We start from the raw sequence: 16,952 nt of genomic DNA, 5'->3' as shown, positions 1-16,952 counted from the left end.
GTATAGCATGTCCCGTTCAGTCATTGGCTGCTCTGGGCGTGGTTATTATGTGCAGCCAATCAGTGATTGGAACTCATGTAGTAAGACGTTAGACGTAGTACAAGTTCTATAAGGTAATAGACAATTGGTTCTCTGCGCACCGTGTGCAGAGGGTGTGGTGTGGGATTCAGCCTATTGATGTATAAAATAGAGATGGGAAGTTCGGATCTTTTCAATGATCCGGATGATTCGAATCGGATCATTGAAGAGATCCGGATCTTTGATCCGAATCTCGGATCATTTTACTACCAGAAGCATTCGGGGGTGAAATGACTAGCAGGACAGGTCTGTGGACAAGAGAAGGAGAGGGGGGTGGACACACAGAGAAGGGGAGAAGATGGACAGAGGGCAGGGAGTGGACAGAGAAGGGAGGAGGGACGAGCAGAGAGCAGAAATGTTTGTTTGCACACAATACCCACATGCTGCAATCATATGTTTTACATATATTTCACCTATATGTTCATCTGTACACTTTGAAAGAAAAGGTCGCACAGTGAAAGAAAGCATTCCCAGAAGATAAGTGCAGCTGTTTAGAGCGAGTGCAGGAGGAGGATCATATTGCGCTGCAATCACAGTGCCTGCAAAGTTACTGAGCTGTGCTGAGCTGAGCCAAAAGTTTCCAATTTGTTCACTGTGCACAACTACGGAACAGCCAGCCTGTAATGAGCAGCACGTTATATAGCCAGTATGTGTGCTGCTCTACACATATCTGGCAGTGGCAGTGGCACCCATGTCCCCTCTACCTGTCCCTGCAAGGCTGGCTCCCCTGAGTCCCCTCCAACAGAGCATCCATCTCTGCTCTGCTTCCAGGACCCCGCTGCTACCCGCTGAGAGGGGGCGTGTCGCTCCTTGCCCCGCCCTTTTTGCGATCCGAATCACTCATTTTGATGATTCGGATGATCGACTCATAAAATAGATTCGGATCAAAGATCCGAATCGTTCATGATCCGGACAACACTAGTATAAAAAGGCTCTACCCGGCCATTTTCTTTAGTCTATTCTCGCCTGTGAGTAGAATCAGCTGATTGAGCGATGGCCAGAACCAAGCAGACCGCCCGCAAGTCCACCGGAGGGAAAGCTCCCCGCAAGCAGCTGGCCACCAAAGCCGCCCGGAAGAGCGCCCCGGCCACCGGAGGAGTGAAGAAGCCTCACCGCTACCGGCCCGGTACAGTGGCTCTCCGAGAGATCCGCCGCTACCAGAAATCCACCGAGCTGCTGATCCGCAAGCTGCCCTTCCAGCGCCTGGTGCGGGAGATCGCCCAGGACTTCAAGACCGACCTGCGCTTCCAGAGCTCGGCCGTCATGGCTCTGCAGGAGGCCAGCGAGGCTTATCTGGTGGGGCTCTTCGAGGACACCAACCTGTGCGCCATCCACGCCAAGAGGGTCACCATCATGCCCAAAGACATCCAGCTGGCCCGCAGGATCCGCGGCGAGAGGGCATAAGCGCGTCACACATTCTCACCCACAACACAAAGGCTCTTTTCAGAGCCACCCCCACATTCTCCATACAGAGCTGTTGTGTGCTGCTGTCACCACCAGAGCAGCTGTTCTGTAGAGTACAGTAACAATATTCTGCCTGTAGGATACCGAGCAAATGTACAGGATTAATACCTCTGCAGGGCTGTAGCTAGAAGTGAATAGGCATATATATATATATATATTTTTTTTTTTCTATTGACACCCCCCCCCCCCCCCCCCGAAGTCTACCTGGTCCCTTACTCCCCCTCCTTCCTATGGCATGCCCTGTGCCTTCTCTATTCTGCTTCCTCTGCCAGGAGTATATTGCACAAGCAAAAATTGCTACTGCGCAATGTGCATGCCTAGAATGCTCCAAGCAATAAGAAGGAGCGCAAGCAAAGAGGTGCACAGTGACTGGTTGAGTCCCCTAGCTCAAAAGGACGCCAGCGGCTAGTGGATGAAAAGGGCACCGCCATAGTAGAGATGGGAAGTTCGGATCTTTTCAATGATCCGGATGATTCGAATCGGATCATTGAAGAGATCCGGATCTTTGATCCGAATCTCGGATCATTTTACTAATGAAGCATTCGGGGGTGAAATGACTAGCAGGACAGGAGAAGGGGAGGGGGGTGGACACACAGAGAAGGGGAGAAGATGGACAGAGGGCAGGGAGTGGACAGAGATGGGAGGAGGGACGAGCAGAGAGCAGAAATGTTTGTTTGCACACAATACCCACATGCTGCAATCATATGCTATACATGCAGTGGCGTAGCTAAGGAGCTGTGGGCCCCGATGCAAGTTTTACAATGGGGCCCCCCAAGCACTCTATACATAGCAATTGATACGGTGCACCAAAACCTGCCCATGGCAACTACAGAGTCAGAGGTGCAAGTAGTGGTTATTCTGTTTCAGCTGCTGTGGCTATGTAATTACTGATCCCTAGACTGTCCCAAGTCCCAGTGGAATGGCAATAACTTACATAAGGGCAGTATCCACAGATAGGCGACTCAATGGACGACACAGATGAAGATCTTGAAGAGGTTTAATCTTGCAGTGTAGATCTTACAGTGACAAATTCCATAGGTCAAAACGAAGTAGCTTTACCAGGTACAGAGAGAAGATGCAGCACATGCTTACAGATACTTGTCTGAAGAGATACTGACTATGGGAGGAGTGGCTACATGGGTGGAACAAAACTACAGGGAAGGGAGAGGAACAAACTAGCTACAGGCAAACTTAGCTGATGAACATCATAACACAAGTCCATGTATGTGGGACACAACACTCCCCGCCTGAAATCTTTAGATTTCACTAATATTATAGCAACATTAGTCTAATGTTAAGTCCATAGTTCAACAAACTTGTCCTTAAAAAACCTGTAAAAGAAAGCAAACAGCAATAAACATAACAAACTTTGCTTGAGTAAGTCTCAGTAGGTTTTCTTGACAAAGTTCTTGTAACACAACCCATCTTCAAGTCAGGGAGGCCACAATATGTCAAACCTCATCTGACTCACAATTGTAATCCAAGGGATAAACAGTTTCCAGGAGTTTCAGTTCTTGCCTTGACCTGAAGAGTGTTCTTCATGAGGTAGTAGCAACACCACCTCAGTAACAGGTCTGAAGAAGATTTTAGTTGTACCTCCTTTGGTAATCTTGACTTCGACCTTCCTCACCTTCCCATCTTCACTGGGAATGGCTTTGACAATAAGTCCAGTTGGCCAGTCATTGCGAGAAACGTCTTTATCTCTCAGTAGCACAAGGTCTCCTTCTTGAAGATTTGGCTTAGTCTCTTGCCATTTATGGCGGCTCTGAAGAGTATGCAGATATTCCTTCCTCCAACGGCTCCAGAATACATTTGCCAGATGTTGAACCTGCTTCCACTGACGTCTGTGAATGTTAGAGCAGTCCAAGTCCACGGGTGGTAGTGGGATGTTGCCAACCTTCTGAGTGAGAAGTGTTGCAGGAGTTAATATTGTTGGAGAATCTGGATCTGAGGACACGGGTACTAGTGGTCTTGCATTAATTATTGCAGAAACTTCAGCTAGTAGAGTAGTCAATGTCTCGTGGGTAAGTCGTCCTGAGTCTAACAACATGGAATTTAAGATTCGCCTTGTAATTCCGATAATGCGTTCCCAGGAACCTCCCATGTGGGAAGAGTGAGGGGGGTTAAAAACCCATGAACATCCACTGTTTTTGAAGAAATTATCCAGTTGTAGTTCCTTGCAGGCTCCAACAAAGTTGGTTCCACAGTCAGACCTGAGTTGCTTGGCAGGACCTCTAATGGCGAAAAATCTTCGAAGAGCATTGATGAAACAGGAGGAGTCCATAGACTCAATTACCTCAATATGCACGGCTCGTACACTTAGGCAAGTAAACAGTACGGCCCATCGTTTATTGTTAGCCATGCCACCACGGGTCTTGCGTGCACAGACCGACCATGGGCCAAAGACATCCACTCCGACATAGGTAAAAGGTGGGTCAGTGCTCAGTCTGTCTATCGGGAGATCAGCCATTTGCTGATGATGGTGAGTTCCTCTCAACCTACGACACTTAACACACTTGTGAAGCACTGAAGAAATGCATCTTTTCATTCCGGTGATCCACAAACCTGCTGATCTGACAACACCTTCAGTAAACTGTCGGCCTTGGTGCTTCACTTGTTCATGGTAATGCCGAACTAAAAGAACAGCTACATGGTGACTGCCAGGCACAATGACTGGACTTTGCTCCTTGCTGGAAAGGTTGGCTTTCCCAATCCGACCTCCTACACGTAACAACCCATGTTCATCAATGATTGGATTTAACTTTAGAAGAGGATTGTTTTTGGGAAACTTGCAATTTTCCATGATAAGGTTGATCTCTTTTGTGTAGCTCTCCTGTTGCACACATTGAAGTATAATTTCTTCAGCATGAGAGATTTCTTCAAAGGTGGGATGGTTCTTACAAATGTGCCAACCACGGCACTCGAGTGGCATTCCAGAATTACCCTTGAAGCAGCAAACAATATGTCTCAGGCGTGCAATGACACGGGTTATAGATGACCATGTGGAGAATCGCTGGAAGTGGTGTGATCCAAGTGTTTTCTTCTGATGTATGGTAGTATAAAGAGTGATACTTTCAGGTCTGATTTCCTCGTCAACTTCAGAATCTACTAAGTTGAAAACATCAGTAGTGCTGGACTCAGATTTATCATGTAGGAAATCTGGAGGCCGTAGCCAGTTTGACTTTGCAAGTTCATTTGCTGGTAATGCTCTAGTGCCATGGTCTGCTGGGTTCTGATTGGTTGAAATGTAATGCCATTGTTGTGGTGTGGAAAACCTTCGGATACGTTCTACTCTGTTGCTGACATACACATAGAACCGTCTGGTTTGGTTGTGTATGTACCCGAGCACAACCTTGCTGTCAGTGTAGAAGTCAAAGGAATCAATCACAGTGTCCATTTCACTCTTTATGGTTTCTGCCATTTCTACAGCTAACACAGCTGCACAGAGTTCAAGCCTTGGAACAGTGTGTCCAGACCTTGGTGTTAGCTTAGTCTTACCAAGGAGAAACCCCACAGAAGGTCTGTTATCAAGTCCAGTAAGACGAAGGTAGGCTACAGCTGCAATCGCCTCAACAGATGCATCTGAAAAGATGTGGATTTCTTTATTTTTAGCAGAAGCTAGGGAGATGGATGTGTAGCAGCGTGGGATTTGGAGATTTTGCAGTGCCTTTAAGGAATTCTTCCATGTTTCCCATGCCTTCAGCTTATTATCGGGTAGCGGAGTGTCCCAGTCTACCTTCTCCAAAGTGAATTGTCTCAACAGAAACTTTCCTCGGATTGTCACTGGAGCTACAAATCCCAAAGGGTCGTAGATACTGTTGACGACCGACAAGACTCCCCTTTTTGTAAAGGGCTTATCACAAGTTGACACTTGAAAAGTGAACGCATCTCGCTTGATATCCCAGAGCAAGCCAAGACTGCGCTGCATGGGAAGGTCTTCAGACCCTAAGTCAAGATTCTTTAGGTTAATAGCATAGTCATCTTTGTGGAAGGCCTTCATTACCTTGTTACTGTTTGAGATGATCTTGTGGAGTCTGAGGTTGGCCACAGACAACATTTCTTGAACTCTTCGTAGAAGGTCAATGGCTTCTTCATCTGTAGGAAAAGATTTAAGTCCATCATCCACATAGAAGTTTTTCTCCACAAAATGACGAGCATCAGTTCCATACTCTTGTCCACCTTCTTGGGCAGTTCTTCTCAGTCCGTAGATTGCTACTGAAGGTGAAGGACTGTTCCCGAATACATGCACCTTCATGCGGTAGTCTATGACCTTGTCATTTAAGTCATTGTTTCTGTGCCATAGAAACCTAAGGTAATTTCTGTCCTGCTCACGGACAATGAAGCAGTGAAACATTTGTTGGATGTCAGCCATTACTGCTATAAGCTCTTGTCTGAATCGGATTAACACTCCTATAAGGCTGTTGTTCAAGTTGGGCCCAGTAAGAAGAACATTGTTCAAACTGACTCCTTCATATTGAGCACTCGAGTCAAATACTACTCTAATTTGACTAGGTTTGCGGGGGTGGTACACACCAAAGGATGGAAGATACCAGCATTCTTCTCCCTCCTTCAATGGTGGAGCAGGTTCAGCGTGATCATTTTCTAAAACCTTCTGCATAAAGGATACAAAATGTTTCTTCATCTCTGGTTTCTTCTCAAAGGAACGTTTTAATGAAGCAAATCTGGACACTGCTTGCTGACGGTTGTTTGGCAGTCTCTCTCTAGGTGTACGAAAGGGTAGAGGGGCTACCCAACTGTTTTCTTGGTTTTGAGTGAATTCCTTATCCATGATCTTGAGAAACTCTTTGTCTTCAATGGCAAGTGCTGGTTTTTCGTCATTACTAGTTGTAATGAACACTGTGTCACCAATGCAATCTTCCTGGTGATGGAAGATGGGTTTACTGTCACTGGTGATGTTGAATCTCTCCTTAACACTGTAATGATAAGGACATGGTTCGAAAAGAGTTTTGCGCCCATTAGGTAGAATGTAAGTTTTGCAAGAAGAAATGTTGGTAGCTCTTTTCGTTCTGTTTACACACACATTTCCAATGACAACCCAGCCAAGATCAAGGCGCTGGGCATACGGAGCATCATGGGAACCATTTATTTGCTGGCGTGCTTTATGCACCCTTAGAATGTCTCTGCCGAGCAAAAGAAGAATTTCTGCATTTTCATCAAGTGGTGGTAAGTGTTTGGCGACAGCTCTTAAATGTGCATGATGAAAGGCAGCTTCAGGTGTAGGGATCTCTTCTCTGTGGGAAGGAATCTGGTTGCATTCAGCAAGGGTAGGCAGTGGCAGTTCTATAGTACCATCAAGAGAAGCTATCATGAATCCATTAGCTCTTCTCCCTGTCACTTCTGAAACACCTCCACATGTGCCAAGTGTGTATGGCAGGGAATCTCCTATAACTCTGAAGTAATCAAAGAATTGTGACTTAGCAAGTGAGTGATTGCTCTGATCATCCAGAATTGTATATAGTTTCATGGCTCTTTCAGGCTGTCCCTTGGGATACACTCTGACTAGGCATATCTTTGCACAAGACCTGTCACAAAGATCTTCTCCACAAACCTCAGTGCATGTAGAAGAAATTAAAGTAGAGTCTGCTGTCTGGTTTGCATTCTCCCCGCCATGATTTGTGGCAGGATCAGAATCTGCAGAAGAAGAGGTATGCTGAAGTGGATGGAGCGCTTGTACATGGGTGTTGCTTCCACAATCTTTGCATTTGATTTCAGCCTTACACTCTTTTGCAAGATGTTCGGTTGAAGCACAGCACTTAAAGCAAATCCCAAGTTTCTTTAAAATTTCTCTGCGTTCTTGCAATGGCTTTTTCCGGAACCCATGGCAGTTCTTAAGAGCATGTGGTTTCTTATGAATTGGACATTGGCGATTGGGATTATCTGTTTTATCTCCTTGTCTGCCCCTTTCAGGGTTATCAGCAGGATCAGGTAGCACATTAGTCTTTTTAACTGACACGGGACCCCTGTGACTCCTGGGTTTATTCAAAGCAAATTTGTCTTTAGCGAAATTTGAACCCGAGATGTTTGACTCATTGAAAAAGAAGCTTGGATCATTCTTGGTTTCTGCAATGTTCTTGATGAAGTCACAGAAGTAGAAGAATGGTGGGAAAGAAACCTTTTTCTCTTTCTTGTACTTTGAACCCATGGTTGCCCACTTCTCCTGTATTCCATATGGCAGTTTTGCAGCAATTGGATTCACACCATGGGCAGTGTCAAGATAGCTAAGGCCTGGGAGGTGAGGATCTGCCTTAGCAAGCTGTAGTTCAAGCAAAAGATCACTCAGTTCCTGAAATTTCTGATTATCCTTACCAGATATCTTGGGAAAGTCTTTCAACCTTTTAAGCAGAGCATCTTCTACAGCTTCCGGACTACCATAACTCTGGTCTAGGCGTTCCCAAGCTGCATGTAGGCCTGCAGATGGATTGTCAACATGAACAGCTTTCAGTCGCTTCACACGTTCTCTTGACTGAGGGCCTAGCCACTTTATCAACATGTCAAATTCTTCACCAGGAGGTATTCCCAGGTCGTTTATTGCAGCCTTAAAGGTAGACTTCCATCCTCTATAATTTTCAGGGTGGTCATCGAAGCTTGTGAGGCCAGTGCTTGTGAGCTCACGGCGAACCATGTATCTAGCTAGGTCTGACACATCAGCACATGGTGGCCTAGGAAGGTATGGATTTGCATGGGGGTTTAAGCCAGGAACAGGTTGAAAGTCCATTGCTATGGCAGGATGTGATTCAGAAGTAATGTTGTTTTCAGGAAGCATATCAGTAACATGAAGAGGTGATGGTAGCTTGGCTTGGATGCTGGTCCCTGGGTTGACAGCCGGATACTTAGTAGTCTGAGCATTGTGAGGCAAGATGCGGCTTGAGGGCCCATCTTGATGTGCAGAAGGACCAGAAGGTTTAAGGTCTTGCTTGGACACAATACGTTCAGATGGCTGATGTCTTAAAGGAGTGTCCATGTCGTCAGGCGCATCAAAGGGTGCAGAGAGATTGCTGTTCTGGTTGAGGACATAGTTCTTTGTGCGCTCCATGGGATCTTCTGAATTTGCCATGCTGACACTGTCTAAATCACTTCCAACAGCTTGTTCTAAAACTCTTAACTTTGCTTCTGCAGTAGCTTGCTCACATTTTCTTTCTAGAGCTTCAATTTCAACTTTCTTGCGGGCAGCTTCTGCTTCCATTTCTGCTTTCTTGCGGGAAGCTTCTGCTTCCATTTCTGCTTTCTTGCGGGCAGCTTCTGCTTCCATTTCTGCTTTCTTGCGGGCAGCTTCTGCTTCCATTTCTGCTTTCTTGTGGGCAGCTTCTGCCACCATTTCTGCTTTCTTGTCTGCGAAGGCAGCTCGCACCTTGGCAGCCTCTACCTCTGCACGAGCCCTTACAAGTTCACTAAGGGTGGAACTTCTTGAGTGGGATGATCTTGAAGATCTCTTTGTGTGTCTAGTAGATGTGGAGCGATGAGATGCAGTTTCTTGCAGCTGTGTAATTCTTGCTTCTACATTAGCTTTAGTTTCAGACACCTTTATATTTCTCTCCTGGTTCAGATGTTCAAACCTTTTTAGTTCTTCTAAAGATTCTTCTGTGTTTGTGCTCCTTAGGAATGACATGTACTTAGTGCAGAGCCTCTGATAACTTTCATATGCAGACTTGAAGTGTAAGAGAGCGCCCTCTAGTTGTAGTACTCTCTGGCTAGGCTGTGTGACTTCAGACATGTAATGCACAGTCCTCTCCCAGAGGTGTGTTAGATCAACTGAGAACTCCTCCATAGTAACTTCAAAGTTTTCTTTAGATTTCCAAGAAAGTTTGGTTATACGTCTAGGTCTGACACTTGCTTCTGTCATTATATCTGCATTTTCCTCTTGCAGCAGAGTGTCAGGCATTTGCTGATCATCAGTGTTTTCAGCTTGGCTCAGAGGGAACACTTGTTCAGCCATGGGTGTCAGGTTACAGGGAGCTGGCTGTGTGTGGATTGATACAATGTAACAATTTTCAGCAGGCGGGAACAGGAGAGATGTTCTGCAGAGAGAAATGCTGCCTCTCTTAGCTTCACAGTGCAGGCTTAATAGCAGTATTCAGAATACACATTTTTACACAGTTTATAATGCAGACACAGTCTATATTCCCACTGTCCTCCTCACAGATCACTGTAACTGTAGTAGTTCTGAGTGAGATGCTGAGCAAGTTCTGTAGTATGCTGGATGCAATGTACTGCAGTCTGTAGTGTGACTAGCAGGGTTCTCAGGCTGCTGAATATCACAGTGATGACTGTATGGTCTTCTATTCGTTTTGACTGTTCTGTTTCAGCTGCTGTGGCTATGTAATTACTGATCCCTAGACTGTCCCAAGTCCCAGTGGAATGGCAATAACTTACATAAGGGCAGTATCCACAGATAGGCGACTCAATGGACGACACAGATGAAGATCTTGAAGAGGTTTAATCTTGCAGTGTAGATCTTACAGTGACAAATTCCATAGGTCAAAACGAAGTAGCTTTACCAGGTACAGAGAGAAGATGCAGCACATGCTTACAGATACTTGTCTGAAGAGATACTGACTATGGGAGGAGTGGCTACATGGGTGGAACAAAACTACAGGGAAGGGAGAGGAACAAACTAGCTACAGGCAAACTTAGCTGATGAACATCATAACACAAGTCCATGTATGTGGGACACAACAGTGGTGCTCAAATACCCCTTTTTAAAATTCGAGTTTGGTCGAATTCGAATAGTAAATTATTCGAGGTCAGTCGAATATTCGAGTCGAATAAATTTTACTATTCGATTCGACCTCGGACTTCGAGCTCACTATTCGAGTCGGTATTCGAGCTCATTATTCGAGCTGACTATTCAAATTGGCCTTAAATAGCTTCCCAACACTTGTTTTGAGGGTTAATGATGCAAGAAACATATTTTTTTCCAAGTGACAACAGCAAGTGATTATGTGGGGATGTTCCTTTAAAAAAAAAAAAAGGTGAAAAGAGAAGTTGTGTCCAGAATTTTGTTCAGTACTGTATATACTTCTTCTTCTTCTTCTTCTTTATCTTCTATATCTTCTTCTTCTTCTTCTATATCTTCTTCTTCTTCTTCTTCATCTTCTTCTTCTTCTTCTTCATCTTCTTCATCTTCTTCATCTTCTTCTTCATCTTCTTCATCTTCTTCATCTTCATCTTCTTCTTCATCTTCTTCATCTTCATCTTCTTCTTCTTCTTCTTCATCTTCTTCTTCATCTTCTTCATCTTCTTCTTCATCTTCTTCATCTTCATCTTCTTCATCTTCTTCTTCATCTTCTTCATCTTCTTCATCTTCTTCTTCTTATTCATCTTCTTCATCTTCTTCTTCATCTTCTTCATCTTCATCTTCTTCTATATCGTCTTCTTCTTCACTTATTTCTCTTTTCATTTTTTTTTTTTTAAAGAAATGCAGCTATTTTTGAGCGTAACAACAAATAGCTGGTGGCGCACGCATGTTGGAAGCGCCATTGTATGTGCTCCCTGGCAGTGGAAACACACAGACAGCAGGAGGTAAATTTAGCAGCAGGAGGAGGAGGATGAGTGTGTGGCAGCATGCAGTCAATGAGGCAGGCAGCGTGACATAATAGCCCTGGTACCTAGCGGTGATACCATGGCTGTAAATAAACACAACAGGAGGTCCCAGACAGCGGTCGTGCAGCCCACATTGTGTCCAATACACAACTGGGACAACACAGTTTTCAACCCGGGCACCTCAGAAAAATTAAACCTTTTTTTGTAATGGTTTTGTAGTTTTGGTTTTACAACCAATTACACAGATATATAGCTATTTTTTGACGTAATAGCTGGTGGCAGAGTGGCAGCAGAAGGTAAATCTGTGTACCCTGGCGGTGGGAAACACAGACAGACAGCAGCAGCAGCAGGAGGAGGAATGGAGGAGAGTAATTATGTGAGCAGCTATTGTTTGACGTAATAGCTGGTGGCAGTGTGGCAGCAGAAGGTAATTCTGTGTACCCTGGCAGTGGGAAACACAGACAGACAGCAGCAGCAGGAGGAATGGAGGAGTAGTGTGAGTGTGGCAGCAGGTAGGCAGCGTGACATAATAGCCCTGGTACCTAGCGGTGATACCAGGGCCGTAAATAAACACAACAGGAGGTCCCAGACAGCGGTCGTGCAGCCCACATTGTGTCCAATACACAACTGGGACAACACAGTTTTCAACCCGGGCACCTCAGAAAAATTAAACCTTTTTTTTTTTTTTAATGGTTTTTTGGTTTTTGGTTTTACAACCAATTTAGCTATTTTTGGACGTAATAGCTGGTGGCAGAGTGGCAGCAGAAGAAGGTAATTCTGTGTACCCTGGCAGTGGGAAACACAGACAGACAGCAGCAGCAGGAGGAGGAATGGAGGAGTAGGCGAGCAGCTATTGTTTGACGTAATAGCTGGTGGCAGAGTGGCAGCAGAAGGTAAATCATCTGTGTACCCTGGCAGTGGGAAACACAGACAGACAGCAGCAGCAGCAGCAGGAGGAGGTATGGAGGAGCAGTGTGAGTGTGGCAGCAGGTAGGCAGCGTGACATAATAGCCCTGGTACCTAGCGGTGATACCAGGGCCGTAAATAAACACAACAGGAGGTCCCAGACAGCGGTCGTGCAGCCCACATTGTGTCCAATACACAACTGGGACAACACAGTTTTCAACCCGGGCACCTCAGAAAAATTAAACCTTTTTTTGTAATGGTTTTGTAGTTTTGGTTTTACAACCAATTACACAGATATATAGCTATTTTTTGACGTAATAGCTGGTGGCAGAGTGGCAGCAGAAGGTAAATCTGTGTACCCTGGCGGTGGGAAACACAGACAGACAGCAGCAGCAGCAGGAGGAGGAATGGAGGAGAGTAATTATGTGAGCAGCTATTGTTTGACGTAATAGCTGGTGGCAGTGTGGCAGCAGAAGGTAATTCTGTGTACCCTGGCAGTGGGAAACACAGACAGACAGCAGCAGCAGGAGGAATGGAGGAGTAGTGTGAGTGTGGCAGCAGGTAGGCAGCGTGACATAATAGCCCTGGTACCTAGCGGTGATACCAGGGCCGTAAATAAACACAACAGGAGGTCCCAGACAGCGGTCGTGCAGCCCACATTGTGTCCAATACACAACTGGGACAACACAGTTTTCAACCCGGGCACCTCAGAAAAATTAAACCTTTTTTTGTAATGGTTTTGTAGTTTTGGTTTTACAACCAATTACACAGATATATAGCTATTTTTTGACGTAATAGCTGGTGGCAGAGTGGCAGCAGAAGGTAAATCTGTGTACCCTGGCGGTGGGAAACACAGACAGACAGCAGCAGCAGCAGGAGGAGGAATGGAGGAGAGTAATTATGTGAGCAGCTATTGTTTGACGTAATAGCTGGTGGCAGTGTGGCAGCAGAAGGTAATTCTGTGTACCCTGGCAGTGGGAAACACAGACAGACAGCAGCAGCAGGAGGAATGGAGGAGTAGTGTGAGTGTGGCAGCAGGTAGGCAGCGTGACATAATAGCCCTGGTACCTAGCGGTGATACCAGGGCCGTAAATAAACACAACAGGAGGTCCCAGACAGCGGTCGTGCAGCCCACATTGTGTCCAATACACAACTGGGACAACACAGTTTTCAACCCGGGCACCTCAGAAAAATTAAACCTTTTTTTTTTTTTAATGGTTTTTTGGTTTTTGGTTTTACAACCAATTTAGCTATTTTTGGACGTAATAGCTGGTGGCAGAGTGGCAGCAGAAGAAGGTAATTCTGTGTACCCTGGCAGTGGGAAACACAGACAGACAGCAGCAGCAGGAGGAGGAATGGAGGAGTAGGCGAGCAGCTATTGTTTGACGTAATAGCTGGTGGCAGAGTGGCAGCAGAAGGTAAATCATCTGTGTACCCTGGCAGTGGGAAACACAGACAGACAGCAGCAGCAGCAGCAGGAGGAGGTATGGAGGAGCAGTGTGAGTGTGGCAGCAGGTAGGCAGCGTGACATAATAGCCCTGGTACCTAGCGGTGATACCAGGGCCGTAAATAAACACAACAGGAGGTCCCAGACAGCGGTCGTGCAGCCCACATTGTGTCCAATACACAACTGGAACAACACAGTTTTCAACCCGGGCACCTCAGAAAAATTAAACCTTTTTTTTTTTTAATGGTTTGTTTGGTTTCGGTTTTGCAACCAATATAGCTATTGTTTGACGTAATAGCTGGTGGCAGAGTGGCAGCAGAAGAAGGTCTTTCTGTGTACCCTGGCAGTGGGAAACACAGACAGACAGCAGAAGGGCAGTACACAGCAGCCCACTGTAGGTGTAAAATGTGTGGCTGCAGGCGACGTAATAGTCAAAGTGAACCAGGCTGGCTTAGTGAGCAGGAGCCAGGAGGTGGTAAAGGGTGGTAAGGCACATTAACGATGGTTCCGGCAGCCAGTTCATGTCCCCCTCTCGCCGACAACAGGGGCCAGGAACTCGCCTTCCACCCACGCCTGGTTCATCTTCAGAAACGTCAGTCTGTCCACAGACTTGTGAGACAGACGTGAGCGTTTTTCGGTGACCACGCCACCAGCTGCACTGAAGCAGCGCTCGGACAGCACGCTGGAAGGGGGGCAGGACAGCACTTCCAGGGCGTACTGCGCTAGCTCGCTCCAGATCTCCATGCGCTTGACCCAATACTCCATGGGATCAACAGGGGCATCGCTGTCAAGCCCGCTGTACGACCCCATGTAGTCAGCCACCATGCGGGTCAGGCGCTGGCTGTGACCGGAGGAGGATGCTGCTGCATGCATCTCCTCTCTAGTCACTGCTGCCGGAGCCTCTACAGTCCTGTAGAGCTCGTGGCTGAGAGACAGCAGGTCTGTGGGGCGCTTGCTGCTGCTGGATGCAGGCACCTGCTGCTGCCTCTGTGCTGGCTGCTGGACAGTGGGGGTGGAAGGCTGGGGGAAGGCTTCCTCCAAGCGCTCAACAAGGGCCTGCTGCAAGCTCCTTATTTGTTGCGCTGGGTCTCCTCCTGCAGGCGGCAGGAACTGGCTCAACTTCCCCTTGAGGCGTGGGTCCAACATCATGCTGATCCAGATGTCCTCCCTCTGCTTCATCTGGATCACCCTGGGGTCCCTGCGCAGGCACGCCAGCATGTGCGCTGCCATTGGGAAGAGGCGGGCCACGTCTGCTGGCACATCGACGTCAGTGCTGTCCTCATCCTCCTCCTCTGCCGCCTCATCCTCTCTCCACCCCCGCACCAACTCAGCTGCGCTGTGCTGATCCCCCTCATCAGCAGCCAGGTCAGGGACCTCCACCAAGTCCTCCTCCTCCTCCCCCTCAGAGGTGGACTGCGCAGCTGGTTGCCGCTCCTGCTGGTCCAAGGCTGCCGCTCCCTGTTCCAGCAAACCATCGAGGGCCCTGTTCAGCAGAGAAACCAGGGGCACCCACTCGCAGACCATAGCATGGTCCCTGCTCACCATGTTTGTGGCCTGCAGGAAGGGAGCCAGCACAAAGCACACCTGCTGCATGTGCCTCCAGTCATCATCGGGGACGATGGACGGTATGTTGCTGGTCTTGTCCCTTCTCCGAGCTGCGGAAACAGTGGCCAGGGCAAGTTACTGGTTGACAGCGTGCCTCTGTTCAACCAGACGCTCCAACATCGCCAGGGTGGAGTTCCAGCGAGTCGGAACGTCAATGATCAGCCGATGGCGTGGCAGATCCAGCTCCTTTTGCACGTCTTCCAGGCTCGCACAGGCTGCAGCCGAGCGCCGGAAGTGACGCACAACATTCCTTGCCGTTTCCAGCAGTTCGCCCATCCCCTGGTAGGTGCGCAGGAACTTCTGCACCACCAGGTTCAGCACGTGGGCAAGACAGGGGATGTGGGTCAGGTTTCCCCTGTCTATGGCAGCAACCAGATTGGCCCCATTGTCGGACACCACCTCTCCGACTCTGAGGCCTCTGGGGGTCAGCCAAATCCTCTCCTGCTCCTGGAGTTTGGCCAACACGTGGGCTGCCGTCAGCTTGGTCTTGCCAAGGCTGACCAAGTGCAGCAGCGCTTGGCAGTGGCGGGCCTTCACGCTGCTGCTGAGGCGGGGGGTTTGGCCAGGTGTGGCGGAGGATGGCAGAGGATCGGAGGAACCCGCTGCAGTTCCCCTGAACCTGCGGGGTGGCACCACCCACTGTGTTGCTGCTGCTGCTGCTGCTGTGCCCGCTGCTGCTCTCCCATCCTCACCCCCTTCCACCAAGCTGACCCAGTGGACAGTGAAGGACAGGTAGCGGCCTGTCCCGAAGCGGCTGCTCCAGGAGTCCATGGTGACGTGGACCCTTTCACCAACCGCGTGCTCCAGCCCTCGCTCCACATTGGCCATCACAAAGCGGTGCAGTGCTGGAATGGCCTTGCGGGAGAAAAAGTGTCTGCTGGGGAGCTGCCAGTCTGGGGCTGCACAAGCAAGCAGCGCCCGCATGTCGCTCCCCTCCTGCACGAGCGTGTACGGCAGGAGTTGGGAGCACATGGCCCGTGCCAGCAAGCCGTTCAGCTGCCGCACGCGACGGCTGCTGGGAGGCAGAGCCCTAACCACCCCCTGGAAGGACTCGCTCAAAAGGCTCTGGCGTGGCCTTTTGCTGACACGGGAATCACCAGACACAGCGGAGGAGGCCACTGAGGACTGGCTGCCAGAACAGGCCTCAGTGTCGGCGGCAGGAGTTGCAGAGGGGGGAGGAGCAGTGCGTTTCCGCACTCCTGCTGGTGCTGCTGGAGGAGCAGGAGGGCGGGTGGCTGCTGTTGCTGCTGCTGAAGGCTGTGCAGTGATGGGTGTGGTGCCACTGCCAGCACCAGATGCCTTCAGCCTCTGGAACTCCTCATGCTGGTGGAAATGTTTAGCCGCAAGGTGGTTGATCAGCGAGCTGGTGCTGAACTTTAAGGGGTCTGCACCTCTGCTCAACTTCCGCTGACAGTGGTTGCAAGTGGCGTACTTGCTGTACACAGTGGGCATGGTGAAAAAGCGCCAGATTGGTGACAGAAACATCCCCCTACGGCATGGAAGCGCTGCTGCCTGTCTCCCTGTGGTGGTTGGGGGGGGGGGCTTGGGTGCGGCTGGTGGTGGTACTGGCTGATGCTGCTGCTGCTGCTGCTGAGCCTGAGACACCAGCAGGCTGTGGGTCGCTGCCAATGCTTGCAATGATGCGCCTCCTTGCAAGGCCCACAAGCGCATCCTCCTCCTCCTCCGAGCTGCTGAGGACGACATCCCCTGGAGGTGGTGGCACCCAGTCTCTGTCTGTCACCGGGTCATCAACATCATCCTCCCCCTCCTCAAACATGTCCTGCTGGGATGATGACCCCCCAAACTCCTCTCCTGATGCATGGATGGGCTGCTTGACTGTCGCCACAGTCTTGCTGTCCAATCCCTCATCCCCCAAAGTGCCCATCAGCAT

At 48.5% G+C, this 16,952-nt stretch overlaps 1 protein-coding gene across 1 annotated transcript; it reads left to right on the top strand.

Moving 5' to 3' along the window:
• Nucleotides 1-1,071: 1,071 nt before the first annotated feature.
• Nucleotides 1,072-1,499, top strand: LOC137536927 (histone H3). Its single transcript, XM_068259100.1, has one exon. The coding sequence runs from the start codon at nt 1,072-1,074 to the stop codon at nt 1,480-1,482; it is 411 nt and encodes a 136-aa protein (XP_068115201.1). The 3' UTR covers nt 1,483-1,499.
• Nucleotides 1,500-16,952: the final 15,453 nt, after the last annotated feature.

The sequence above is a fragment of the Hyperolius riggenbachi genome, chromosome 10 (assembly GCF_040937935.1).
Source record: "Hyperolius riggenbachi isolate aHypRig1 chromosome 10, aHypRig1.pri, whole genome shotgun sequence".
Lineage (NCBI taxonomy): Eukaryota > Metazoa > Chordata > Amphibia > Anura > Hyperoliidae > Hyperolius > Hyperolius riggenbachi.
The sequence above is the reverse complement of the archived record's forward strand: the minus strand, read 5'-3'. Positions and strand labels throughout refer to the sequence as shown.